At 52.2% G+C, this 26,732-nt stretch overlaps 8 protein-coding genes across 8 annotated transcripts; 4 read left to right on the top strand and 4 right to left on the bottom strand.

The window, feature by feature from the left end:
* Positions 1 to 223: 223 nt before the first annotated feature.
* PpBr36_05164 (uncharacterized protein) lies at positions 224 to 2,069 on the bottom strand (the record flags this gene model as incomplete). Its single annotated transcript, XM_029892322.1, has 5 exons — positions 224 to 313; positions 399 to 1,212; positions 1,274 to 1,464; positions 1,545 to 1,988; positions 2,067 to 2,069. 5 exons carry the CDS (start codon positions 2,067 to 2,069, stop codon positions 224 to 226), a joined length of 1,542 nt encoding a protein of 513 aa, XP_029750365.1.
* Positions 2,070 to 2,850: 781 nt separating this feature from the next.
* On the top strand, positions 2,851 to 5,543 carry PpBr36_05163 (uncharacterized protein; the record flags this gene model as incomplete). Its single annotated transcript, XM_029892321.1, has 3 exons — positions 2,851 to 4,008; positions 4,065 to 5,454; positions 5,521 to 5,543. 3 exons carry the CDS (start codon positions 2,851 to 2,853, stop codon positions 5,541 to 5,543), a joined length of 2,571 nt encoding a protein of 856 aa, XP_029750368.1.
* A 2,725-nt stretch (positions 5,544 to 8,268) lies between these two features.
* Positions 8,269 to 9,941, top strand: PpBr36_05162 (uncharacterized protein; the record flags this gene model as incomplete). Its single annotated transcript, XM_029892320.1, has 6 exons — positions 8,269 to 8,329; positions 8,418 to 8,443; positions 8,551 to 8,641; positions 8,736 to 8,987; positions 9,059 to 9,350; positions 9,431 to 9,941. The coding sequence occupies 6 exons, from the start codon at positions 8,269 to 8,271 to the stop codon at positions 9,939 to 9,941; spliced, it is 1,233 nt and encodes a 410-aa protein (XP_029750367.1).
* Positions 9,942 to 11,292: 1,351 nt separating this feature from the next.
* On the bottom strand, positions 11,293 to 12,522 carry PpBr36_05161 (uncharacterized protein; the record flags this gene model as incomplete). The annotated part of the gene is made up of 3 exons (XM_029892319.1): positions 11,293 to 11,477; positions 11,592 to 12,322; positions 12,497 to 12,522. 3 exons carry the CDS (start codon positions 12,520 to 12,522, stop codon positions 11,293 to 11,295), a joined length of 942 nt encoding a protein of 313 aa, XP_029750370.1.
* Positions 12,523 to 13,717: 1,195 nt separating this feature from the next.
* On the top strand, positions 13,718 to 16,269 carry PpBr36_05160 (uncharacterized protein; the record flags this gene model as incomplete). The annotated part of the gene is made up of 2 exons (XM_029892318.1): positions 13,718 to 13,732; positions 13,825 to 16,269. The coding sequence occupies 2 exons, from the start codon at positions 13,718 to 13,720 to the stop codon at positions 16,267 to 16,269; spliced, it is 2,460 nt and encodes an 819-aa protein (XP_029750369.1).
* Positions 16,270 to 17,638: 1,369 nt separating this feature from the next.
* PpBr36_05159 (uncharacterized protein) lies at positions 17,639 to 20,420 on the top strand (the record flags this gene model as incomplete). The annotated part of the gene is made up of 8 exons (XM_029892317.1): positions 17,639 to 17,704; positions 17,963 to 18,068; positions 18,233 to 18,384; positions 18,513 to 19,004; positions 19,111 to 19,370; positions 19,483 to 19,583; positions 19,641 to 19,978; positions 20,064 to 20,420. 8 exons carry the CDS (start codon positions 17,639 to 17,641, stop codon positions 20,418 to 20,420), a joined length of 1,872 nt encoding a protein of 623 aa, XP_029749529.1.
* Positions 20,421 to 21,147: 727 nt separating this feature from the next.
* On the bottom strand, positions 21,148 to 22,111 carry PpBr36_05158 (uncharacterized protein; the record flags this gene model as incomplete). The annotated part of the gene is made up of 2 exons (XM_029892316.1): positions 21,148 to 21,931; positions 22,041 to 22,111. 2 exons carry the CDS (start codon positions 22,109 to 22,111, stop codon positions 21,148 to 21,150), a joined length of 855 nt encoding a protein of 284 aa, XP_029749530.1.
* An 892-nt stretch (positions 22,112 to 23,003) lies between these two features.
* Positions 23,004 to 26,169, bottom strand: PpBr36_05157 (uncharacterized protein; the record flags this gene model as incomplete). Its single annotated transcript, XM_029892315.1, has 2 exons — positions 24,294 to 26,169; positions 23,004 to 24,184 (listed from the first exon to the last, which is right to left on the bottom strand). Exons 1-2 carry the CDS (start codon positions 26,059 to 26,061, stop codon positions 23,004 to 23,006), a joined length of 2,949 nt encoding a protein of 982 aa, XP_029749525.1. The 5' UTR covers positions 26,062 to 26,169.
* Between the last annotated feature and the right edge of the window lie 563 nt (positions 26,170 to 26,732).

Here is a 26,732-nt window from a genome sequence, read left to right as displayed (position 1 = left end):
CTTGCAGGACAGCCACCATCTTTACCGTCATGACAGGGGGTTGAAAAGCACCCATAAACCTTAGTTTTCTTGACAGGCCATACATAATCCAAGGTTTATGTTCTCTGCTACCTCTATCTGGAACAGGCCGACAAACCGGTTGTGCCTTTTTGTTGATCAATTCTGTAGACTCCAAGCGCCGGCCTCCAAAAAAACACACACACCCAGGCCAAAAGCCCTGCAACTATTCAATCAAGTAAGTGTCGGCAGTACACCTGATGTCTTTTGAGAAAGTGACTTCCTCGTTCATCTCAAGGAGCGTCACCGATGAAATCTGTCAAGGGTGTCACGGTCAGTAAAGTTATCATAAGCATGGTGTGCGTACGCAACTTGGCATAGGTGAGACAAAATCGACTTACATCCACGTCAACAAATGGTGTCGTCTTGGAAAACCGGACCTGCATCGGGAAAAACTCGTTTTCGTCGTCGGCCATTGCCTCAAACTCAAAGGAACCATTGGCATTGTCCTCATTGACCGTGCCGATAGACCACTCGAGGTTATCCCCGGACACCTCATACGTCGCATCGAAACTCGATACCGTCGGCTCGGTGCTCGAGTATGGGATGGAGACACTGACGTCCCTGAGCTCGTCTCCTCCAGTAAGCTCATACTCAACCGTCAATGTGCAGTTTCCATCAGAGCCCTTGTTGACCCAGACGGTGAAGCTGATCGGCAGCGCACTCGTGTCATCCGCCTTTGGCGTCGCCATCCACCTCAGCACACCAACTGAGTTGTTGACAGGGAAACCCCTATCGACCTTGCTCATCTGAATGACCTTGGAGCTGTTGAAAAGGTTGCGGTCTACGTTAGGGTGTGTCCGGAACTGGGCACCGTACGTAGGGTTGGCCACAAGCTGCAGTTTGATCTTGGTCATCGTCGGGTCCGATACCCGCAGGTTCAAGTCACCCTTGACACCCAGTGAATTTAGTGTGCCTTCCCTTGAAATCTTGGCACTGATGTTCTCTGACACGGTGATGTGGATAGAATCGCGCTCAGCGCCAACAGACTGCCGGCGTGCCGGCTCCGAAGTCACGGGTGCTGTGGAAGTTGTGGGAGCAACAAGGGGCGTATCGTCGATCTCGTTGCCCATATCTCCGCGCACCCGCTCGAACATATCCGTCGTCTTGGATTTCTTGCCAAGTTGCATGCCCTTGCCCTTTGGTGCAGTAAATCTATAGCCGTGTCAGTCGAGAGTCTCAACAAGATATGCCTATGGGTGCAGCCGAGCCATACTTTGACTTGTTCTTCTCAGCCTCGTATGTGTCATACGTGTCGGTGGCTGCAGGGCGAGACGGAGGTGTATATGTCGGGTAGACTGGAGCCCTGGGCGCGCCAGGCCTGCCACTGCGAGCAGACTCTTTACGCTGCATCTCCAGCTGCTTAGCCTTCCTCTTGCGCTCCTCTGTGGCCTCGAGTTCCTTGTTCTGTGAGGAGGTTAGCACCTGACTGCGCTGAACCAAACCAAACCAAGCCTTGTGCCCAGTTCTCTTGGCGGAATACATACCCTCGCAATAATCTCCTGGATTCGCTCCTCGTGACTCTCCATTTCGAGGAAGGTCTTGATCTGGCTGATGGTCAAGTTCTCCCTGTAGCCCAGAGTAACCAACTCGTCAAAGGCGCTAAGGAGCTCGTAGGCATTCTTGAGAATCTCCCGCTCGTCCAAGCTCTTGCAGGTGCTGGTCACAACCTGTGCGAAAAGATGCAGAGAGTCGATATCCTGGAGGATGTTGGACTGGCGGTTCGTAATGAGTACCATGTAGAGCTCGTCGAGAGGCTGGTATACGAATCGAACATTGTCCTGCTCAACGGTGGTGTGCTGGGTACCACTGTCGGCAAGCTTTGGAAGCGAAGCGAGCAAAGCTTCTATCCTCGACCGGGGCATCTCGCGGAACTGCCGCGACAAGACTGCCTTGCCGCCGCGAGTGCAGATTGAAGCTGCGAGGACCACCTGGAGAGCAAGCACGGAGCTTTGTTAGTGGAAGAGAGCTATGGCTGGTAATTGATTAGAATTCTCCAAGTTTCTCACCATTTTCGCGGTTGTCTTAGGGTTGTCTGTATGTGTCTTGGTGATTGGTGCTCGTGAATATGAAATGGACAGACTATCGCGAACGAGAGACCGCGAATTCAATATGCGGCTTGCATACCAAAGGGGGGCAGTTCTACCACCGCCTACCCAACCTTAACCCAAACTTGAGACTTTGAGGTGTCCTCTTCCTTCGCAGCATGTGTGGCTTATCTCAGCATGGCAGGCATGGGTGACCAGTCGATGGTGGGGTGGAAGCTCCAGCAAGAGGGTTCGCGCTAGTCTACTTTGGGACAAGCCCCGTCCCTAGGCAAGAGCATCGAATCTGTTTTCGCCGCTTTGTCAACCAACACCACCGTGAGATTAATTGCTTGCTCATTTATGCCAGGCTAGTCCAACCCGAGGTCGGTTCATTTTCTTCTCACGGCTTCCCAACTTACCTACATTCTCGTCCGTCACTTAAGGCCATACAACGCCTGCCGGATTCTAGCTCGCCCAATATTATCTATTTTCATTCAAATGCTCGCGAAACTGCTACCTGAATCCATTTGTCACCGACAACTACCGAGTACGAGTTTACTCCGTCCCCGAACTGCATTCAACTGAGCCAACTTTTTCGTTGACTTCATCTGGCCTCTGTCAGCAGTAACAAGCCCAACGATAACCATTAGGGAGCAGATCTGCCTAGTCCCAAATACTCTTTACTGCCTGGTTATTGCGCGAAACGCCAAGCTCTGATTGTTTGCCCCCCGTACTAGGGACCTGAGGTGTCCAGCTGTGCGCCACCATGTCTGTGGACTTGCTCACCACTGCCCATCCAGGCCATATCGACGGCGAAGTTGACCTTGATGAGATGAGCCACATGGAAGGACAAAGGGATGATGTCGATTTTGGGGAGCAAGATCTAGGGGGAATACGGTTCAATGACGACGAATTGGCGACTGAGGACAGGCACGATCCATCCACCCTCGACGTCGAAGACACCCAACCAGATGAGCAAGAGAACGAAGGGGAGAATGCTTCAGCTGAGGGGATACTCCCCGATGATGTAGAAGAGGGCTTTGATATGGAAAGCAGCGCCGCCGTTTTTGAGCATGTCAAGTCAGACAATTCAGCCTCAGCGAAGATACCTGATGTTGAGATCATGTTGGATGCAGATGAAACTACTGCGAATGACAAGACCGGTAGTACACCTACTGCATCCCTCATCGCCGGCTCTAACATGCAACAGGAAGATGCCATGTCTGAGATCGATTACGACCACAACGATGATGATTCCGTCGATATAGGCACAAACGACCAGACACTCTCACGGAGTGTAGATGGTGTCGGAGACGAAAACCCAGGCGCAGAATCGGAGCCTGTAGATGAGATTCAATCCATGCCTGTCGCAGACAGTCAGAATGAAGTCTCACAGACAGATCCAGATCAAACCGCTCTGCAAGAAACCATGCCCGAAGTTGCCTTCCAGGAGAAGAACGAAACCCACGAATACGAATATGACGACTCCGAACTTGTTGAGACTGCCGATCTCGCTGGCATCGATGAAGCAGAGGCGGAGGAACCAAACCTCTCTAATGACGAAAATGTCGATATTTTGAACAATCAAAGTACCGAGGCTCCCGAAGGTCTTGCGATAGATTCTTCTGAGAACGACAACGACTACCATGAAGATGCCGATTACATGGATGTCACCGAACTCGATCAGTCCCCTGATGACTTCTCGAACCCTCCTACCGTGCAAGTACACTATCGGGGGACAAGCTATGCTCTCTTCCAGAAGTCATATGAGGACGAGCCTGAATCTTTCTTCTTCTCTGATATGGAAGCGCTTGAATTCCCGCTCTCGCAGTTTCTTTGTAGCCTGCGTGAGGTCGTCGCGGATGTGGCCAACGATGACGAGGTGCTAATTCGTATCGATGAGCTGGGACTAGAGTTCGCTGAAGTAAGCTATTTTCTCCGCCAATGTCTCTCCAAGACCAATTACTGACTTTCCTGTAGACAACCGATAAAAAGCTGCTTGATAAAGTTACCTTCCATAATATCGTTGATCTCTATGATCGGCTGGTGCGCGCCGATGACCCAGACTCTCAGCATCACACCATGCACATCTTTCTAGTGACACGCCCCAATTGCCAGCGGAGGCTTGAGGCTTTGTTGGACGGTGCCAACGTTGGCGAGGGATTGGAGGCCTATCGCCTCTCGTATCCTGAGTATCTGACCGTGGACTTTCCCGTCAAGCCCACCGGATCAGGTGACTCGCTGTCTCACCAAGATGAAGAGTCCAACGTTGAGCTTGACCATTATGATGAGCAGGAAGGCGAGGAACTTGATGTCTTGGATGTCTCACACCATCCAGACGATCAAGCACCTGAAGATGAGATGGTGGCTGCAGAGGACTTGGGCACTGATTTGCAAGGGAACTCAGACGGTCAAGTGACCGATGAGAACCATCGGTCTGCTTCGGTGACATCGGATCACGCGAATTCACACGTCTTAGAGATTGTCGACACAGAAGACGGCAGCCTTGATGACGGAGGTGCCGAATCATATCTTGATCTGTCAGAAAGACAAGTGGGAGGCTCGGGCACACCCGGACATTTCGACGAGGGTGAGGATAAAGATGCGTTTGAAGTCGGGGATCAGATAGCCCCCGATGTGAATCGTCAAGTATCAGCACCCCAGGACAGTGACTCCGAGGCATTGATGGAAAAGGACGAAGAGACCGTTGATGACCATATCGCTATTGATATGGAGGATCACATCAGCCCTGACGTAACTGCAAATGGGTTCCAGTCCACGAACAGTGCAGAGCATGATGCCGATCTTCCCAATGGAGATGATGGCGAGGAAGCGGCTCCGATTGTGGAAGAAGCTGCTGAGTTAGCAGACATACCCGAACTTGCCGAGGCTGCTGTTGAAGGTATGCCCTACTTGTTCCCTGAATTCCCAGTCATGATCATAGTCGATACTCACCTACCTTCTTTTGAAGTTACTACCGCTGCATTTACACATGTCGAGGTAGACCATGATGATTGGCAAGACCAGGAAAATGCCGAAGATCACACTGTTGCCGATATGCCTGAGGCTAGCGCCGAAGCTGAGCACGAGGCAGGAGAACGCCCTGACGGGGAGGAGTCTGAGCGAACCAGCGCATCTGGCACGCTAGCTGGCGATGAGGTCGAAAGGATCGACACAAACGAAATCTCAGTGCCGGTCGACACCGACGGTAACGTGGGTAGCAGCCCCATACAGCATGATGCCGATGAAATCGACTGGGAAGACAACGGAGATGAGACAGCAATCGGTGGTACTCACCTCTCTACGCCCGCGAGCAGTACTGGGAAGAGAGGTCGAGCAGAGGACGGTGACGAAGCTGATGGTCAGCACGGTACGCACAAAGCCTCACAATCCACCCGTTTACCCTGGAGCAACTTACTGACAACGCGCAATACAGACGTCAAGCGTCATCGTGTCTAATCACTTGTCTATTCCCCCCTTCCCTTGGCATGATGTAGCTTTCGAGCTGCGCCCCTTCAACATTAGGCAGTTGTAGTTCAACTGCAGCCAGGCCTCCGGCTTGTGTGGCCCTCTTAACCCCCGCAGATCTTTCACTCAACTTTTTTTTTTAAAAGGAAAACACTACAGGAGCGACAACGATCACCGAATTCCGACAACATAGGCGACGACTGTCCAAAATTTATCATCGAGGCACCACCACAGGCCCAGAAAGGTAGGATTTGTTACTGGGCTTGTGAAATGAGCCTTCGCGCCCGATTTGAGAACGATAATTCGATTTTCCGACTGAAAGTATGCCACGACCACGACAGCGGCCTTTCTATCTTGTACTTGCAGGCGTTTTTGAGATTTCTATGGCGTCATGGAAAGTAGGATTGCGATGTGATACCCGTTTACAACCGCTCTGTCTTCTTCCTTTTGTGTTTTCTTTGATTTTTTTTTAGTACTCTCCCCTTCTCATATTTTCTCTTGCTTTACATTTCTCTTTCCCGTTTTTCCTCTTGGCTCAGATGTTTTTCTCTGGTCATCTGATTTCATTTTCAATGTACCAATAAGAAAGATATCCGGGGCTTCTTTGATCCCTGTAGTTGACTTAGATTTAGTTTGGCGTTTCTCGGCCGAGTAACGTCCTTGATTTGACAGGCGGTCACATTTGGCATGGCTTCCATGGACAGACTGATATTGATGACGGATGAGGTGTACCAGAGCTGCTGTTTTTGTTTTCACGGTTGCAAATCACTTTGTTTTCCAAATTCTTGAAGCGCGGAATTCCTGCAACGGGTAGATGGCTTGCGGAATGTGAACAAAAGTTTTGACAGTCAACTGGTTTCGCGCTGAGTCGAGGAACAGTGGTTTAAGGGAGTTAGTTGGACGGATCAGGGTTAGTTCAGAATGACGAGACGTCGTCTCGTCGTCATGAAATCCACAAAACCGTACCTAGTTCCCGTTCAGATTTAAAGAGGACACATGTACTGTGGGTTTTGGAAGAGATCGATTTCAGGGGCACGCAGTAGGGCAAAAGTATAAACAGAACGGACGAAACCCTGCGTCTGGCCGGCGTGCGGCTGGTAGCGAGCTTGGCCTTATTGTGAAGCAGCGAACATGCAAGGCAGGTTTATTTTATATCAGACGTGTCTAAACATTGAATCCTCTGATTTGAATGATAATTTTCGGGTCTATTTGGGCAAACAAAGAAAAAAGATCAAGTGAAGGATGCGTTTCTCACCAAGGCACAAGCAAGGACCGCTACATTACATAATGTGTGGTCGGACTACGTTGGGGTTAGAAAAGTCGAAACATGGCAAGGATTTTAAGAGGGTTTCTAGTGCAATGGTAAGGAGAATATGGAAAAGATCGTCTGACATGGACATCCTGGTGACTGATATCGCCAATTGCAGCGATAGGTGCAAGGCCCCATGGTTTAGAGCAAGGGGGCTGCTGTGAAACAGTCTGACTGGAGCGCTCGGGCATTTTGGTAGCACTCCCTCTGTGTCCTCTCATAGGATAGTGATAGCCTAAAACTAAGCAGTAGTACCTGTAGTGCTGTTGGTGAGGAGGGGGCTCATTCAACGCTTGTAGCCACCAATGTGCGCCCGACTTTTTGAACAGAGTAATGGGAAGTGGAGGCACAGCTGTTTACGGTAGCCACCCACACCCACACAAGACGACCTTCGAAACGAGGAAAAAAGAAGGCCATCCCTGTCTTGGAGAGCCACAGTTCCTTGACCAATCTGTTCGGACTAACGCAAGCATCAGTTGAATTTTCCCAGACCTGACGAACCCACCCGCACTAATACGCTACGGAGTACGCGCGCACACACACACACACACACACACCACTCACAACACACGCCAGTCGCCAGTCTAGCAGGCCTGCCTACCTGACCCCCGATCCGACCTGGACAGGACAGCCCCCCATTGAGACATTCAACGCTGTCCTTTCCGGTTGCGACTTTTGGCCTGTTCGGGACAAGACATAACCCAACCCACCACATACCAATCTGCAACAAAGACAAGCAAATCAACAAGCAGTCTCTGCATCTTTGTCATAACTGCCTGCCAAAAAGTACCTACCTACCTCCTTGCCAGGCCAAGGTAGCTTTTACCTTAATTAGAACGGCGGACACGCGAAATAAAGAGAGGTAGATTTTGCCCGCCGTGCAGTGCACCGCCCAGCCGAGTAAGCTTGGATCAAACGACCTAGGGTCCCTGACTTGAAAACACGAGGGAATTACCGAAGCCTCGCCCGGCGCGAGCTTTTCGTGGCCCAGCAAAATCCCGCCCACATCCATCTCACCAACACACTTGACGATTCGCAACAACGGACGACGCGGTGAGGTGCCTTTTTGCATCCGTATTTTTCTGGCGACCAAACGACGTGCGAGGCGGAAAGACCCGAATTTTTTTTCCTCTTCGATCTTGAGATCGAGTGTTGTGTTTTCTCGGGTCGACCAGGAAGCCAAATATTACCCTGTTAACTTCCGCCAACGAAATCGCAAAGAAGGACCACGGACACGTTTGTTGGGGTCATTCAGGAGACGAGAGCGACACGATATCAGTCATCAAGCAGCAACGCCAGAAATTTCACCACCAGCCAGAGGACAAATCAAACACAAAGGCGAAATACCCACCGAACCCGGCGGCGCATCGTGCCGTCGCACCCTCCCCCCCCTCTACTTTTGACAAGATGATGCTCGAAGAGAAATACATCGGTCTGGCGCTGGCGATAACATCCAGTTTAGCCATCGGTATGCGCTCCAGTCCCTTCACCACCCCCGGCGTCCCGGACTTTTACTAGGTTATGCCCAGTGCTAATCGGAACTTCCTTCTCCGCAGGTGTTAGTTTTGTTATAACCAAAAAGGTACGACCTCCGACCTGGTCGTGAACCCTTTAGACGAGCATTTATTTTGGCGATTGCACCTAGAGACACGATATCATGTTCAAAGAGTTGACGATTCTTGTGCGCAGGGTCTGCAACAAGCAGAAGAAAGACTGGGCTTCGAGGGCGATGGATTCGTGTACCTCAAGAACCCACTTTGGTGGGCTGGCATAGGAACCTGTGAGGACACCTCCCGAAATCCCCGTAGCCCATGGGCTACATCGGTTCACTTGGGAGACATAAACTTACCATGCGCGCCGAGACATGCTTACAGTGGTCCTCGGGGAGATATGCAACTTTGCTGCATACGCTTTCGCACCAGCTATTCTTGTCACGCCATTAGGAGCCCTCTCGGTCCTGATTGGCGCGATTCTCGGCTCATACTTCCTCAACGAACTGCTGGGTATACTCGGCAAGCTCGGTAGCGCAATATGCCTGATAGGCGCCGTCATCATCGTGCTCCACGCGCCGCCAGACAAGGAGATCACTACCATCGATGAGATTCTGAACTACGCCATCCAGCCAGGTTCGTAAAAATCCAGATTTATTCCCTCCGGCGTATATACAGCTTTGGACTGACAATATTGTGCTACACAGGCTTCTTGCTCTACGTTTTCTTCGTGACTGTATATGCTACCTTTATGATCTACTGGGTAGCACCCAAGCACGGCAAGAAGAACCCGCTCATCTACCTGTCCATTTGTTCGCTGGTCGGCTCCGTCTCCGTCATGTCAGTCAAGGCCTTCGGCATCGCGCTGAAGCTGACCTTCAACGGAAACAACCAATTCTCTCACCCATCGACCTATGTGTTCATGATCATTACCGTCGTCTGTATCCTGATTCAGATGAACTACTTCAACAAGGCACTAAGCCAGTTCCCGACAAACATGTGAGTTCCGATATTGTGCGCCCTGATCCTTTCTCTTTTGGCTGCCCGATGCTGACAATTGTGGCGTGGCGTGTTTGCAGTGTCAACCCGCTATACTACGTCACCTTCACGACCGCAACCCTGTGCGCGTCCTTCATCCTCTTCAGCGGCTTCAACACCACAGATCCAGTTGGCACTCTTTCGCTCCTCTGTGGCTTCCTCGTGACTTTCACTGGTGTCTACCTCCTCAACCTCTCGCGCACCGACCCAACGGGGATGCGCCTGGCCAACGGGCAAGGCGGCGACGACGCGACAGGCACCGACATGGTTTCATCGATCCAGACCCGCATGAGCATGGAGGCTCGTCGCAGCCTGAGCCACCGCCGCATGAGCGCGGGCAGCAGCACGCATACCGGCGACAGACAGGGTCTCATGCGGGCCTACGACGAAGAGGAGGCGGCCGGCCTGGGTCTCGGAGACCTCGCAAACGACAGCGACGAAGGTAGCGGCAGCGGCAGTGCAAGCAATGGTAAGAAGATGAACGGGAATGGCGAGCCGAAACGCTACGACGCCTCAATAGAGCTTCAAACGAGGAGGCAGCCCGAGAGGTAACAGTGGAATTTCCGCTCATGTCTTTTTTCTTGTCTTTTGGTGCACGGGTGTATACATCCGCTGCGCCAAGAGTGTATTCCATCAAGCGTTTTTTCTTGACGCGCGCTCTTGCTCTTATTATTTTTCATCAACTAGACCATCATATTTATCTCGCTGTATGCATGAAGCCCGTCTAGACTTTTTGCTTTGATGTATGGACTTGGGATTTCTTCGCGAAGCTCCGCACAGAGGAGTTATTAGATCGGAAGCAAGAAGCGAGCCGTTGATCTTTGTTTCTGCCGAGGAATCGCGCATGGCATTCCACGTTGGAATGGTTTTGTTGCTTTTTTTTTTCTTTTTCTTTTTGCTTACCCCGTGTCTTCTATCTATTTGGCCCTGGTTTGTATTCGCCGCACACCCATTCTGCAAAGGAGTTGTCAGGCATGAGATCATTTTTGTTTCAAACGAAAAATGGAGTGGGCGTGTATGTACAAAGGAATCATTCTCGGCGTTTTCATCTCATTTTTCGGGGGGGCTTCTCTTTTTTTTTTTCTCCTCCCACCGGATTTTGCACTTGGTCTGGTGGCTACATTTGACTCATGGTCTGTTTTTCGGGAGATTGTCCTTTTTTTCTCTCTTTTTCTCATTCGCTGGGCATGGTTCCATGATTCATTGTGTGTCGTTACCGCTCTGCACTGCGGTCATAGCAAGAAAGCATTTAAACCGGGAATCTGGCGCGTCACACGGCGGCGTGGGTGGGCTACATGTATGATATTGTCTATTCTAGAGGAAACTGAGATTCATGAGATGACATTTCCTTTAACCTCTTGAGCTCATGTTGTTACTTTTAGGCCAAATGCGGAATACAGACTCTCATACAGCAAAGGTATACAGTTTTTGTCCTTGTCAAGCACCTGCGGATAGAGAGCATAATGGACATTAACACGCATACTGTCAAAACATTTATTCTGTTTGTCACATTTCTCTTCCAATGCTCAAGAGGCGTTCCGAAAAATATTGATAACTTCAACTATGATGCATCACGCCGCGGACTGGCCTCGCCCTGGGCGCATATGCAAGGTTGACGGGTGCAGGCTCAGGACTAATTATCTTTCACCGTTGGGAGAGCATGATCACGGGTGCCTTTGGTTTTGCTTCAATATCATTCAAGCCGCCTGAGTTTTGTGCCGTTACTCATCAAAGTACAAAACCAGCCAGAGGAAATAGTAACCGTATTTCCATTTCCCATTTCCGTTGATCGCAGAGTAATGCAGGACATAAGAAAAAATCAGAAAAGATGCGAATCAAGTAAACGCCTGACAGCCTGCCTTTTCCTCATCAACCAATTCAAGAACCTCCTCCAAGCAAACATTTACCAGCCGCCGACAGGACCAGTGTTCCATCGGTCGTCCTCATTCTGCTCTTCAACAAAGGCATAGCCCTCGTTGGCGTCAGCAGCGACATTCGAAGACTGCCCTCCAGTCATGAAAGGGTCGTCTTGACCGTCGTAGGTGGCAGCCGTGTGCTGAGCATAGTGCTCGTCCACGTGCTGCACCTCTTGACGCTGGGCGGCAGGGCTTGGATGACCAATGTCGACAAGATCCTCATCAAGCGCGATAGCACCAACCGTCGGGCGATCCTATTGCTCGGCGGCGGGCTCCTGTTCCTCACCCTCACCCTGCTCAGCCTGCCTTGCGGCCTCAGCGGCAGCTTGGACCTGGGCGGCCTTGGCGCCGTAGTCTTGGCTGACGGGCTGAACGACGGGCTGCTCTTCCTTGGGCTCGAGGATGGTGACGGCATCGGGCAGCGACTTCTGGGGGCCGGCCTTGCCCTCGGGGTCAGAGCCGCGCATGATCTTGACCTTGATACCCAGGACACCCTGACGAAGCAGGACGTGGCGGGTGGCGCTGTCAATGAAGTCCTTGGCAGGCTGACCGGAGTGGATCATGAAGCCATCGGTGAATTTCATGGACTTGGCACGGGCGGCGCGGAGCTTGCCCGAGACGACAACCTCGCAACCCTTGGCGCCAGACTCCATGATAAAGCGGAGGACACCGTAGCAGGCACGACGGACGGCGAGACCGTTCAAGAGCTTGTAGCGGAGCGACTCGCACTGGGCGACGGCCGACAGACCGCGGTTCTGGACCTTGGCGGCATAAAGCGAGACAGAGTCGGCGGGGAACTTGAAGCGCTTCTGGATGAGCGAGGTGAGCTCGCGGATGCGGCGGCCCTGCTCGCCGAGGACCTCCTGGGTATGGGTGGCGCGGATGATGATGTCGGTAACGGTAGGGGTGACGCGGACCTCAACGCCCGAGTAACCCTCCTCAGCCAGCTCGCGCTGGAAGAACTCGTTCAGCTCGGCGTAGAAGACACCGTCAGCGACGAACTTTCTCCTCTTGGAGCTAGATAGCAGCAGTCATCCATGGTCAGCATTTGACTAATGTTTCTTCGTGCCGTATTCCACCCATCTCGTCCGGATGCTTTCTATTCCCCCGCCGCTGCTTCTTCATATCTCGGATTGGAGCCGTTGCAGCTTGTCCCTTAATATTTGCATATCATATGCCTATTTTACTCACATTTGAGCAGCACCGGGAGTAGCCATCTTGATCGATTTGTTTTGATTGACCGGTAGATGTCGTGGTTCGTTCGTGGGGGATGTGTCGATCGAGGTTTGGCTGCTGCGCAACAAAAGTGAGGTCTGAGATGCCTTCCTCGGACTGCCCTCTTTTTCCAATGACTGGTGCGAAACCTAGGGCTTTGCACATAAATGAGTGGATCCTTTGGCTACTTGAAGCGGGGCGGGCTGCCACAGGGTAGAAGATTTTTATCTTATCGGTTAAAGTGGGTACGGGAACTTGTGCAAGCATCAGCATTACCAGGAGGTACCCAAGAGTTTGCTGAGCAACTGAAGTTCACACTCTAAAACCACACAATCTGTAGGGGTGGGACGCCGCATGTGTGCTGCAGTAGCCGCGTCAGTGCGCCAACGCCGCCGCGCGCAGGTTCATTACAGTACAAGTTAGGGATTGTTTCTTACCAGGGTTGCTACCTCTATTCTTAACCCCACATTGCTCCTCAATAGATCAACAGCTTCCGGTTCATACGCCAGAAACACCTTCCACTAAAAGCAAGCGATATAACGTATTCCTGTCCGCAGCGCCAGCGTTTTCTCGCATTGCCTTGCAGGCCGACGACAGCTGTGCTTGTTTCCCTCCGCTGTCAGGGCTGCTGAGGGAACCCGGTGACCCGGGGAGGCGGCCAAATTACGAAGTAAGACCTGTCACAGGCCACATGCTCCTTGACGCCCACATTACCCAACTCAAGGTCATCACTACCACTCGCCTATCCTCGGTATTGCGTCTGGTGCTCTCGCCTGTCTCATAACTCTTAGGGAAAGCTTTGAAGTCTTCCGTCTCCCGTCGAAAGCTTTATTACTAAAGATCACCGGCCTATGTTCCGCGAACAATGGCTTAAAAGTCACAACATGGGCAATTCGTCACGGAACCTGTGTTACTGACGACTCGTGGCCGCGTGACCTAGCTCACCTACCTACCTACCTACCTTAGCTAAGGCTTGGTTCAAGCTGTGACTCTGTACTACCTCCTACTAGAGTAGTATTATTACTGTTGCATCACTTTGGAAGTCGAACTTTGGACTCCATTCCCGTCAAGCCATACTTCAGCGCCTGCGAGTAGCACGGTGCAGATCGGGCAAGCATAGAATCCCGACTGGCATCATCAAGCCAGCCTCGTTGGACGGCACTCCCACTCTCCCTGATATTTAGGACTGGTAGCATTATGGATGTCAAGCAGGTACTGAGCCGCCGTCAAATTGTTTCTACTTGCACTTCCGACCGCATTTGCGCCTTAGCTATGAGCCTCACACTAAGAATCCTTCTGCGCAGACAATAGAGGGCGTCCACGCCATTACCGGTGGAACCGCAACTCTAGGTATCCTCAAGCTCACCGACTATCATATCATATTTTGCGTACCTCCTCCAGCCGGCAGTCCTCCCAACACCCGTCCTAGAGAAAACTTTATTTCGTACCCAATCCTGAACCACTGCGCTTTTCGGCCAACCCCGCCGTCGAGCGGAATACCTTCTTCGATAAGGCTGCGGTGCCGCGACTTTAGTTACGTCACTTTCAACATTCCCGACGACAAGGCTGCTCGTGAAGCATTCGAATTCATGAAAACCAGAACTTGCAAGCTGGGAGCCATCGAGAAGCTTTATGCGTTCACCTATCAGCCAACGAGACCTGAAAGAGGGCTGAACGGCTGGGCTTTGTATGATGCGCGAGATGAGTTTCGGCGCCAAGGGGTGAGCGCAAAAGCCAAAGACCTCGGGTGGAGGATATCGGATATCAACAAGGACTACGTCTTTTCTCCAACATACCCGTCCGTTCTCGTCGTGCCAACGTCGATCTCAGATAATGTCCTTAAATACGCCGCTAATCATCGGTCGCGAGCTCGAATTCCTGCCTTGACTTACTTGCATCCTGTAAACAACTGTGCGATCACACGGAGCTCACAGCCATGCGTGGGACTACGTGGCAATCGCAGCATACAGGACGAGCGCCTCGTCGGCGCCTGCTTCTCGGCGGCCATCGCGGACTCGGGCACCAGTGGTTCATTTGAGTCCAGCCCGTCAACCAGTCAAACAGATTCACCCGTGGTGTCCGTGCCTGAGCCAGGTCTCACAGAGACGGATCGTCACGAGGATGCAGTGGTCGGCGGCCCCGGTACTACCTTTGAATTTGATGAGAAGACCGGGAAGAGGGTTATCTACGGCGCCACACGTCAAAATCTGATTGTTGACGCCAGACCTGCTATCAACTCTTATGCAATGCAGGCTATAGGGTTGGGTTCTGAGAATATGGACTACTATAAATTTGCGAAGAAGGTCTTTCTTAATATCGACAACATCCACGTGATGCGAGCGGCCCTTAACAAGGTTATCGAGGCCATCAAAGAGGCCGATGTATCTCCCTTGCCTCCCAACAAGGAACTTCTGGCAAAGAGTGGCTGGTTGAAGCACATTAATGGGATCCTGGAGGGGTCTCACCTTATTGCCCGACAGGTTGGTATTTACCATTCGAATGTACTGATACACTGCTCAGACGGCTGGGATCGCACAAGTCAGCTCAGTGCACTTTCACAGATCATGCTAGATCCCTTCTACAGGACAATCGACGGGTTCATAATATTAGTGGAGAAAGACTGGCTATCGTTTGGGCACATGTTCCAGCGACGATCGGGCTTTCTCAACCACGAACAGTGGTTTGTCACGCAAAATGATGCCATGGCGGGAGTAAGAATCGAGCCGAACGAGAATGAAAGCCGCGGTGAGGCCTTGGAGAATGCGATGGCTTCGGCCAAGCGATTCTTCTCAAAGAATCTGAGCCAGGACAAGGACGACTCTGATGGCGAAGCCGGGGAAGGCTATAATGCAAAGAATGCAACAGCGCCAGTCTCGGAGGATCAGGCTACCCGACCGAAGGAGATCAGCCCTGTCTTTCATCAGTTTCTCGACGCTACATATCAGCTAGTGAGGCAAAATCCGACGCGCTTCGAGTTCAACGAACGCTTTCTCCGCCGGCTGCTCTACCATTTGTATTCCTGCCAATATGGTACCTTCTTGTTCAACAATGAGAAGCAAAGAAAAGACGCCAAGGTTGAGGAGCGTACTTCCTCGGTTTGGAACTACTTCTTATCACGTCGTGCGGAGTTCACCAACCCGGATTACGATCCTGTCGTTGATGACATGACACGCGGCAAGGAGCGACTCCTCTTCCCTCGTGAAGGTGAAGTCCGTTGGTGGCATCAGCTCTTTTCTAGGAGAGACGAAGAGATGAATGGCGCACTGGACGACGCGGCATCGGCAGCAGAAAAAATTGCTACATATCAATCAATGTCGTCAGGGCCGCAGCCCAATACAGCTCCTGGAACTCCGCATCCGCCTGGAAGCCCGAAGCAAGCACCGCCAGGTCTCCCAACCAGCAAATCAGTCTTGGTGGGTGTTGAAAGTGGGAACACGATACTCACGCCAGAAAAGCGACCGGCGGAGCTTCCTAGACGCTCATCCGCCTCTACTTCGGAGTTGCCGGAAGATCCCTTGGGTGCTTTACAAGAAGGTCTCGGGAATATGAAAGTGCAACAGGGCGTCAAGCGTGTCGTTGGGAAGTCTGGAGGAATCAGCTCAAGCAGTCAGAACGGGAGTGGCGGCGTTTCAGGCTCAGGTTCTGCGCCAGTCGCTAAATCTGGCAGACAATCACCGACTGGTTCTCCGCAGCATTCGAGTACGCCGTCAACTGTTAAGCAGCTTGACGGCGTATCTCGGCTAGAATAGGGAGTATTAGAGATGCCAGCGGGAACATTATTATCGCGTCCATGTGGCAAGTGGGAGGATTTCGGCATTAGCGTTATCAGCAGGAGAAGGAGTCGACTTGTCGTTGTGCAGCATGCTATGTTATGTTAGTTAATTGCAAAAACAATACTTGACCACTAGATTAGTCCAGTCCAGTGCAATCTAGTTTCCATTTCTTGTACTCAGGATCAGGTCTACATGGGTCACAGATCTACACAATATGTGATCACATCAAGAGATAAGATGGTAAAAATCCGGCAAGCACCAAAGATGATGGACCGAATACATATGTGGACGCCACGGTACTGGGCAAAATGGTGTGATGTTCGTCTGATGAATGTTCTGGCTTGGATCTGAGACTTACTGATGCCGGCGACGAAGATTGACCCCTTATATCTGCCGTGTTTTCTTTTTAAACCTTAAGGTGTGTTTGTGTGGCACCCAAGGTTGGCCGCGTTCACTGACAATGAGAGCTCCATGAATCACTTGGAGGGGTGAGATATAAGCTAATCAAGTACCTAGGTCCCTGCCCAGACAGGTGAGGGGCGCAATGCAGCGGTAGGTGCTTGCCGTGGAGTTCATTCTTGGTTCAATTTCGCAAAGATAAAGACGAGAAGAGACAGTTATTATAAAATCATATCAAGAGGCAGTTACATAGATATATAAGGCTATATTCAATGCAAAAAAAAGGCTCGATTGCCTCTCAATTTTCTACTGAGCGAGACTAGCAAGCCGCCTAGCCTTTCGACGGTCCAACCTTCTCTAGCAGGCAAGATACAAGGTCGTGGTGGGAAAGCTGTAATCTTGCGACAAGTGTGGGGAATGCGGGTACTTCTCTGTACCTTGCTACAGCTGAATAGCCGGGTAGGTACCTCAAATTAAACATCCAATACATGTCTCCCAAAACTGCCGCTGTCATTGGTGACCCCCCCGTGCACCACAAAGCAGATTGATTGACCGCCCGCGGACAAGGCCCAGCTTTTGGTTGAACCCACCTGCTTTCTGCGAAGGACAGTGCCTAGGGGCCGGGTTTGGACTACCACCAAAATAACCAGCCCGCACCCCCAAACTTGAAAGTCATTGCATCACAGACAAGCGACAATCTTGATGCCTGCACCCAACAACGTCTAGACTAAAGGACCCTGGCCGATTTGTTTTCATCGTTCTCTATTCCCCTTTTCCTCCCCTCTTTGCTCCGTCCTCCCGTCCGCCCGCCCACGCCATACAGTGCAGCAGCATCTATCCGTTTGGATCAGCCGTTTGGACGAGCGGACGAGCACAGCACAGCACCGACCGATACCAACCTTGACCCAAAACCCCTTCGCGCGCCCCGACACACCCAAAGCTCGCCATGGCTGACGCGCCAAATGCGAACGACGAGCTCTACCCCATAGCCGTCCTCATCGACGAGCTCAAGGTCAGTTTCTCGGATCCGTGCACCCCATTCATCCTGGTCGCGTGCTTTGGTCGGGTGCCCGCCTGCGACCTCCGATTTCCAAGCATCAATCAATTTGGCGTGGCAAGCTGGAAGGAGCTTCGCTTCGTCAGGTTGCCCCGCCGTATCTGGACATGAACCGCCCAGCACATTCCTAACCCAGCAGCGCATATACATCGACATTGCATCACACCACTTTGGTTGATTGATTCTAACTAATCACTCATTACTTGCAAACAGCACGACGATGTTCTCCTTCGCCTCAATGCCATCCATCGACTCTCGACCATTGCCCTCGCGCTTGGCCCTGACCGCACTCGCGATGAGCTGATCCCTTTTCTCGACGGTTAGCGTCCCGCGATATTCCTAGCCACTATCCAGCTACTCGCGCTGCTTTTTCCGCCACGGCACATTCCCCGCCCCGCACCGATTAGCGTGTATCGCGCCAGCTGCGTCACTTGGCCATAGCTGAGAGAAAGTACCGCTTAACTAATAATGTTCTGGTACCAGAATCCGTCGAGGACGAGGATGAGGTTCTAGTTGCCCTCAGCGAGGAGCTGGGTAACTTTGTCGAGTATGTCGGCGGACCGCAGTGGGGACACGTCCTACTGTCTCCCCTCGAGAACCTGGCTGCTATCGAGGAGCCCGTTGTCCGAGACAAGGTATGAGCTTTGATGTGATGCCAACCTGTTCTGATAATTGGCGATTCCTTGCGCCTTGTATTGCATCATATTGTTCTTGGGACTGTCCTTAGACTGACGACTTGCCTTTTTCGCGCTCACTGGGCTAGGCTGTTGAGTCGCTGAACAAAATCTGCGCCGAGTTGTCACCGAAGCAAGTTGAGGAGTACTTCATCCCCTTGACCAGCCGCCTCTCCAAGGCCGACTGGTTCACTTCCAAGATTTCCGGATGTGGTCTCTACACAACACCATACAGCAAGGTTGCGCCGCCGCTGCAGGAGCAGCTGAGGCGCGACTTTGGCCACCTTGTGCACGATGAGACGCCCATGGTCCGTCGGCAATCGGCCACCCACCTCGCCAAATTTGTCAAGGAGATGCCGGCTGCGGTTGTTGTTGATGAAATGATACCCATGTTCCAGCACCTTGCTTCAGACGACCAGGACAGCGTTCGGCTGCTCACTGTCGAAGTCCTCATCTCCGTCGCCGAAGTTGTTCCTAAGGAACAGCAGTCGAGCCATGGTGTCCTGCTGACTACGCTCCGCAATCTGATAGAGGACAAAAGCTGGAGAGTTCGCTACATGATTGCAGACAGGTTCGAGAAGGTATGATACAACGCGAGCTCAGAAAGGATAATCTGCGACTCGAGACAGGGATTCAGGGAACGTCTACATGCGGGATCGCTAATACATTATGGCACGTGGAATATAGATTGCAAAAGCCGTCGATGATGAGGTGGTATCCAGGGATCTTGTCCCAGCGTTTGTCAAGCTTCTGAAAGACAACGAGGCCGAGGTCCGGACGGCCATAGCAGGGCAAATCCCAGGTTTCTGCGCCTTGATCGACAGGACGACGCTTCTCAACGAGGTTATGGGTAGCATTGAGGATCTGGTCTCGGACAGTTCGCAACATGTTCGCGCAGCTCTGGGTACACAAATCTCGGGCTTGGCCCCCATCCTTGGCAAACAAGAGTAAGTGAATTTTATACGCAAGCTTGAATGCAGATACTCTAGAGTTACTATAGCTTCATGTTCTGGGAAGGAGTACGTACAGCACGATGTCTAACACCTATTATCTTTTTAGGACCATCGACCACTTGCTCCCAATGTTCCTGCAGATGCTCAAGGACGAGTTCCCCGAGGTCCGGTTGCATATCATCTCGAAGCTTGAGCTTGTCAACAATGGTAAGTTATGCTCTTGTTGTTTAACATCACTTGAGTACGAAATCTAACGTTACTTAGTTATTGGTATTGAGCTCCTCTCACAGTCACTGCTCCCTGCTATCGTTCAACTCGCTGAGGACAAGCAGTGGCGGGTGCGGTTGGCCATCATCGAGTACATCCCCCTGTTGGCCAGCCAGCTCGGCGTCAAGTTCTTCGATGAAAAGCTGAGCAGCTTGTGTATGGGTTGGCTCGGCGATACTGTCTTCTCCATCAGGGAAGCTGCAACTCACAACCTGAAGAAGCTCACCGAAGTGTTCGGGGTCGAGTGGGCCAGTGAGGCCATTATTCCCAAGGTGATGGCTATGGGCAACCACCCCAACTACCTGTACCGCATGACAACATGCTTCGCCATCTCGGTAAGCGCCTAATAACCTACCTGTATAGCTTCTGTGTGATCACTGGTGAGACCTGAGCTGATCGTGGCGATGTTCCCACATACAGACTCTGGCAACGGTTGTCAGCATGGACGTGATTGGTAAGAATATCCTGCCGATGCTGGACAAGCTCGTCGTCGACGACATTCCCAACATCCGATTCAATGTCGCCAAGACATACGGTGTCTTGATCGACGTCCTCCGCCGCCTTCCTGAGGAGGGCACCATCTACTCACTGGAAAAGGCCGGCACGCCGTTCAGCCCCTCGTCCAGGGGAGCAGAGCTTATCCAGCAGCGCGTCATGCCAAGTTTGGAGAAGCTACAGAAGGATGACGATGTAGATGTTCGATACTTCGCAACGACGGCGGCCGCAGCCGCGTCTGGACCGCTGCCTGGCGGTGAGCCTATGAATACGTCACCATAGATGCCCAGAAAGTCTAATGAAGCAAAATTCATGTTCTTATTTTTATCATAACATCTTCCCAAGGCCAGTGGTTGGAAGAATATGGGCCATGACAAGACTCCTCGGTGCTTTGAGATTCTTTGAGAGCCTATACATGAGAAGAGGTTCGCGACATGGCATAATGGTCCGGTCTCTTACGGCGCAAATGAGGGGTGGGTTATAAAAAAACGGGATGCCATCAGATGCCGATGGGAAGAGAGGTTGAGATTTTGCGATTAAGCATTAAGATGGCCACTTTTCGCCCTTTCCGCCTCTTGTGGCAAGTACCTTTATCGCCGACCATTGGGGGATAAGACATGTCTGGACCCAACTTGCAGTGCCGCGGCCGTTGACTAGGTATACAACTAAACGAATGGTTTCGGCAACCCCTTCCTCTCAACCCTGGACAAGAAGACTTTAGATGAGACGATGAGGCTCAAAAAAATAAAAATGAAATAAATTAAAACAGTCGTCATATGTGGTGGCGCCGATCTCCTGGTATTCTATAATGCATCACGCCGTCTCTTTGGACTTTGGTTTCATAGCAACCATGTGCTTTTAGGTGGTGCGGGTATGCTATAACGTCTTGGGCGGGCATCCATCGCAGTGGGTTGTTTGTAATGGGAATTATATCTAATGAATTGTTTTTCCGACTCATCAAATATGATCGCGAAGCGTGTTGAGACGAAACGGTACAATGTGATTTCATTCAGGAAATGGAATCCTTCTTTACAAAGCAGACCGTACTGATGGTCTGGCCCTTGACACCTCCAAAGCTAAAAGACCGGTAGTGGACCTGGCTCGCATAAATCAGGCGCGCCGAGCCCTCGCCGCCCTCCCCCTCGAACCAGGCCCTCAGCTCCTCCTCCGTCCAGTTGCAGCTCGTGATCAGGAAGACGCCGCCGTCGCCGGGGCGCAAGAGCTCGAGAACGCGGGCGCGGTAGTCCTCGCTCCGGCGCCGGCCCGTAGCGGCATCGACGTCGGAGCTCAGGCACACGGCGTCAAAGGTGCCTTTGTCCAGCACGACGTCCCAGGCGCCTCTTCGCGGGGTGGCGGCCGCGTCCGGGTCCAGGGGCCCGTCGAGGACGTCCCATTGGGCAAACAATATGGGACTGTTGCTTGGCTCCGTTTTGTTTGATTCTTGTTGATCTTCGTCGTCGTCGTCGTCGTCATCATCATCATCATCACTGGCTTCCGAGTACGTCGTCGATGCGGCGACCTTTTGCGCCAGGGCAACCGCCGCGGGGCTGTAGTCAACCCCAAGGCAAGGACCGGCCCAGCCGGCCCTTCGAAGAGCGTGAAGCATGCTGCCATTGCCGGTTCCGAGGTCCACAAAGGATGTGGAAGTCCTGTCGAGTCCCAGGTCTGCACGGTTTGTGTTCAGGAAGGATACCATTTTGGCCTCGGCGTTTGAGTCGTCAAACCAGACCGTGCCAATGTCTGACGGATTGGTTTCGTGGTTGGTGATCTCGGTGTCATAGAGTGCATCCCAGCTGATTGGTAAGAGACCTGTTAGATTGTGGGTAGGACGCGGGTGGCGCGGATGTGACTTGGGATAGGATATTTGGTCGGGCGTTATATGTTGAGACTAGACTAACTGACTATTCCTTAGTCCCGAGCCTGGAGGGCTCTAGATGCTCCGGTTTGGACATGGTCTGGCCTGTTTCTGCCATATTCTACTGACTGGGGGATGGAAAGGATAATCGATAGGCCGCCTTTGGCAGCAATGTTGGCTCGAGACAAATTGCTGATGGTTTGGTAAGGCAGCTTATCTCCAAATGAAAGCAAGATGTGCTCGAGAAAGTAAAGATGCCAGGCTGCAAATCACTTTTGAGAACGATGAAACTCAATGGCGATGTTCCTTGTCTCTGTACTCTTGCATGCTGCAATGCACAACACGAAGCCACCACACGTAATGCAAGCCGTTCATAGTCCTGGACTTTTTGGGTTGAGGGGTGGCAGAATCTTTGAAAGTCGAGGAGGGGTGATCCTGAATGGGAAGGCGGTGACCAACAAGATGTAAGCTGACTGGCCCCCTAATATCGAGGCCCAGATACCATAAGCAGCAGCTACATGAATGGGGATGGTTCCGTTCCGTCCATGAATCAACGGGAAGCAGTGACAGTGCTCAACTGCAGCATCATCATTTGCACCATCCGGATTTCCATTGTGATGAAATTCTTCGAGGTTGAAGATGAGCAGTCGTATTGGGAATCCATCACCTGAAAAGAATAAATTTACCAACCATCCAGAACCTGACCAATCCTTTAGCATAGTCCAATTGGTTTTCCTGCTCTCGTTTGCAAAAATTGAGGCTTAGGGAATCCCAAAAGGAAGGCAAACGACTAGATGAGGAGCCAACTTTTGGTGACCAATAGATTGTTTATGGGTGACAGAGAAAAAGAAATAGAACAAAACGTCTTTTGGCATCATGATATCAGAAGAAAGATCAGCAAAACAGAAAAGACTGAAAACGAATACGCTTCATTGACTCCAACAAGGCCCCAAGCCACAGGTGAATGTTGATGATTCCCCCTACCGTGTACCATGTTGCTAGTTGTGACTTCATGCAATGCTCCATACGGGCGCCTTGACGAGAACCTGTCGGCCCCTGACCTCGACGACCACAAAGCCGGCATACCGGATCTTGTTGCTGACGTCTTTCGGGACCAAGTTTGTCGTTGACGAAGATGCTGCTGCTGCTAATGCTGATGTCCCCGCGTCAGTACCACCAATGCTGACGATTGAGGCCGAAGAGATCGACTGCTGTCGTTGCCCGGCTACCGATGCCACACTGCCCTTGCGCGAAGATCCGCCGAGAATGTTTGAAAGTGTTGATGACATACCGCTCTTGGCTGCCTTGTCACCGCTGCGCGAGGCCCCGCTCTTTTGTCCGGTCTTGCCGTCCTTTGACGCGGTGCGGTCCTCCTGCTGCTCATCGCTATCACCTTCCCGTTCGCCCTCCACCGCCCGCATCTCGAGTGCGGGCAGACCCGTCTTCTCCACTTCCATCAGGCTTGGGTTTATCTGCGACCCAGGCTGCGGGTACGTCACTGCCACGTCACGGCTCTCCAGGGGTAAGTTGGCCGCAATGCCGACGGCGAGCTCGACTATCATCGACACACTGCCATCCACGCCTGGAGGGGGCGGGTTTGTCAAATGTTCAAAGAGCTTGTTGGTTAAACCTTCAGATGCTAGTCTTGTGAATTCAACACGGTGCTCCGCACTCCTTGATGACTGCAGCACTGGCTGTAGACCCTCGAGCGTCGCCATTCTCCAGCTGACCACTTTGGACGTGAGCGCATCATACTCCTCTTGACTGTTCAAGGTGTATGAAAATGTCCGTATGTTCTGCTCGATGTGCTTGAGCTCGCGCGACAGGTCCGGTGGCAGACCCGGGTGAAAACACTTGTTGAAGACGAACTCGACAACCCAGTGTGTGATGGCAGCCCGACCAACTGCCGTCATCTCCTGCTTGCCGGTCCGTAGCGCATCGGGGCTGACGAACCCATCCAGTAGTGGAGGAATCATGACCCAGTCCTTGCGGATGTTGAACGACAGGTTGTTAATGGCACCGTTGAGGCGGTTGAACCGCGTTGTGTACTCATTGTCATCGAGCGCCGTGCGGGACTGTGAGATGCGCTGATTCGCGACCGCATTTTGCAATTGCTCAACCTGATTGTTGAGCCCTTCAATCTGGTTCTTTCCATCAAAGTACAACCTTTTGACGTTCTTGTATTTGGTCACTAATAGCGCAATGTTGCAAAAGTAAGTTAGTTAAGCCAACACCTAGTCTAGGACGTCTTGACCAGCCCCTCGTGGGCCATAAGGTGGGGTTTCCATTTGACCACATACGTAGCTCTTTGAAGGCCTTATCCGGTTCGACAGCCTCGGGCTGAGGACTGCTGGTCCTCTCACCGGGTTGCGCATCGTTAAACTGACGGTCCTGAGACGCGCCGCCGCCTCTGCTAAAGTTTTGAGGCATGCCGCCAGGGCCAGACTGTTGCATTGGGTTTGTAGAGGAAGATTGGCTGTGCCTGTAGTTTGGAGGCGGGCCGGGTGGGGGTTCCATCTGTTGCTGACCCCGCACACCCTTTTCGGTGTCCTGAGACCGGCGAATCGGAGGCTGCCCTGGTTGGCCAGGCGGAGCCATGTCTTCGCCGTCTAGGGGATTACGGGATTGATGCTGCTGGTGCGACTGCGACTGCCGTGTTTGGCCCTGACCTTGACTTGGAACCTGACTCTGACCTTGATCCTGTTGTTGGTGTTGATGCTGCTGCTGATGGTGCTGCTGCTGCTGGTGCTGGTGCTGGTGGTGGGGCCCAGGGTTCGAGAAGTCTTGCGAGCTTGGAGGATAGTTAACTGCAGGAGAGTTTTGACTTGAATGCAAGTTGATAGCTATCTGCTCCGAGTCAGCAATGGGTGAGTCGCGCGAAAGTTGCGAAATTGTCTCCGGGTTCTGGTTGTTTGGATTCGGCCCCAGGTGTCCACCTGTATATACTGGAGGCGGTCCGGTAGAGTGGTTGTGGAATTGCTGTGTTTGGAGCTGAAACTGGTGGTGCTGGTGCCCCGACGAATCAAACTGTGACTGGCCCTGGGTACGAGACAGTTCCTGGGAAGATCCGGAATGCTGCTGGTGATTATATAGTGCGGCCTGTTCGCCTTGGCTATAGGATGCAGGTCCTAGATCCGTTTGAACTTGACGGATCCCGAGTCGAAGGGGATCCCGCGTGTTCAACTGGGCTAGATCTGCGCTCGACACTTGGGATTGCCAGTCGGCAGGGGATTGCTGCTGCTGCGCCTGCTGTTGCTGATGTAGCTGATGAAGCTGTTGCTGCTGCTGGTCCGATGCTGCTTGAGGTACTGGGCTCCTGCCGTGAAAAGTCTGGCTTACCCGCTGCGAGGCTCGCCGTTGGGTTTGAGGAGAACCTTGATCAATTGACCCCTTTGCCTGATGTTGTGAAGAATTGTCGGAGCTGCGGTTCGAAGAGAATATGTTCTTAACAAGCTTCCGTGTGGATTTGCGAGTCTCGACTGGAGGGGGCTGTTGTTGCAGCGGCGGCTGCTGAAGATGTTGAGGATGTTGGGGATGCTGAAGCAATGGCGACGTGGGAAAGTTGTGCTGTCCTTGCTGAACCAATGGCGATGAAACGGCGAGCGAGTGTGTGGAATGGAGGTCGTCAAAGGAGCTCGAGGCAACTGCGTAAGCAGGAGGCGGTGGTTGCTGTGGGAAGCGATGGCTCTGGCTCCGGCCGACTTGATCAAAGTCGATCTGCGCCGATGGGCTGGATTGTTGTTGTTGTTGTGCCTGCTGCTGCTGCTGCTGCTGCGGCTGCTGCTGAAATCGCGAATCGAACGAGGTATTACTCGACTGTCTGATCGGTATGGTCTGAATAGGATTTTTGGGAGATGCGTCAACGGGGCTGAAGACGTTGGCGGGCGATGATAACTGCGCAACACCGCTTGCTAAGGAATGTTGCTGCTGCGGTTGCTGCTGCTGCTGCTGCTGCTGCTGGTGTTGCTGGGAGAAGCCTTGTTGGATTTGGTGCTGCTGTTGGAGTGCTGGCGACGCCCCGGGGCTGTTGCTCTGCTGCTGCCCTTTGCCCGCGCGCCCGAACGGCATAGCTTGGAGTAAAAGGACAAGTTTTGTATCGGGGTCCGATGTCTTCGGCTTCCTTGCGCCGGTGCTTCCCTTAAACCTGTCCTTTGCCCGTAATCTGCACCTACATGTACTGCAAAATGCGGTGGGTGTGCCGAGATCTCACTGGGGGGCTCTGGGTGGGTTGCTGCGCTGCGCTGCGCTGTCTATAGTGTAAGCAGCACCACAAAAAGAGCTGCTCCTCCGCTGCGACCTAATTAAAATCACCTCAAATGTACGAGGAACTCGCAAAGCGTCGGACCGCCGCTTCGTTTTCGCAGTGGTGAATTTCCCACAAAACCCTGGTTGCTTTGATTATAACGCAGCCGCTCTCTTGCAGGGAGGGTCCTTCTGCTTTCTTGCTGATTTGACAAGGGGAAGGAAAAGAAAGGTTCATCAGCGACCAGCCGGTGCCTTGGCTTACTTGCAACTCTATTGCCCAATTGATCTCCCTTTTAATTAATTACTAGGTTTCTATGGGCGCTTGTCCCCGGCTTGGTTGCAGCCCAGAGAATAATAACGGATTGCCAATGAGGGGAGCAGGCGGGACGCACAGCCTCACCTCAGATGGGAGGAGGTCCAAACAGTTTTGAGGGGATTCTGCCCGGCTGAGCACTCGTAGGGGCGTTGGCGATTCAAGCACTCCTTCAGTTTTG

This window comes from Pyricularia pennisetigena, chromosome 6 (genome assembly GCF_004337985.1).
Source record: "Pyricularia pennisetigena strain Br36 chromosome 6, whole genome shotgun sequence".
NCBI classification, from domain to species: Eukaryota; Fungi; Ascomycota; class Sordariomycetes; order Magnaporthales; family Pyriculariaceae; genus Pyricularia; species Pyricularia pennisetigena.
Note: the sequence above shows the minus strand (reverse complement) of the source record. Positions and strands in the feature narration are given on the sequence as shown.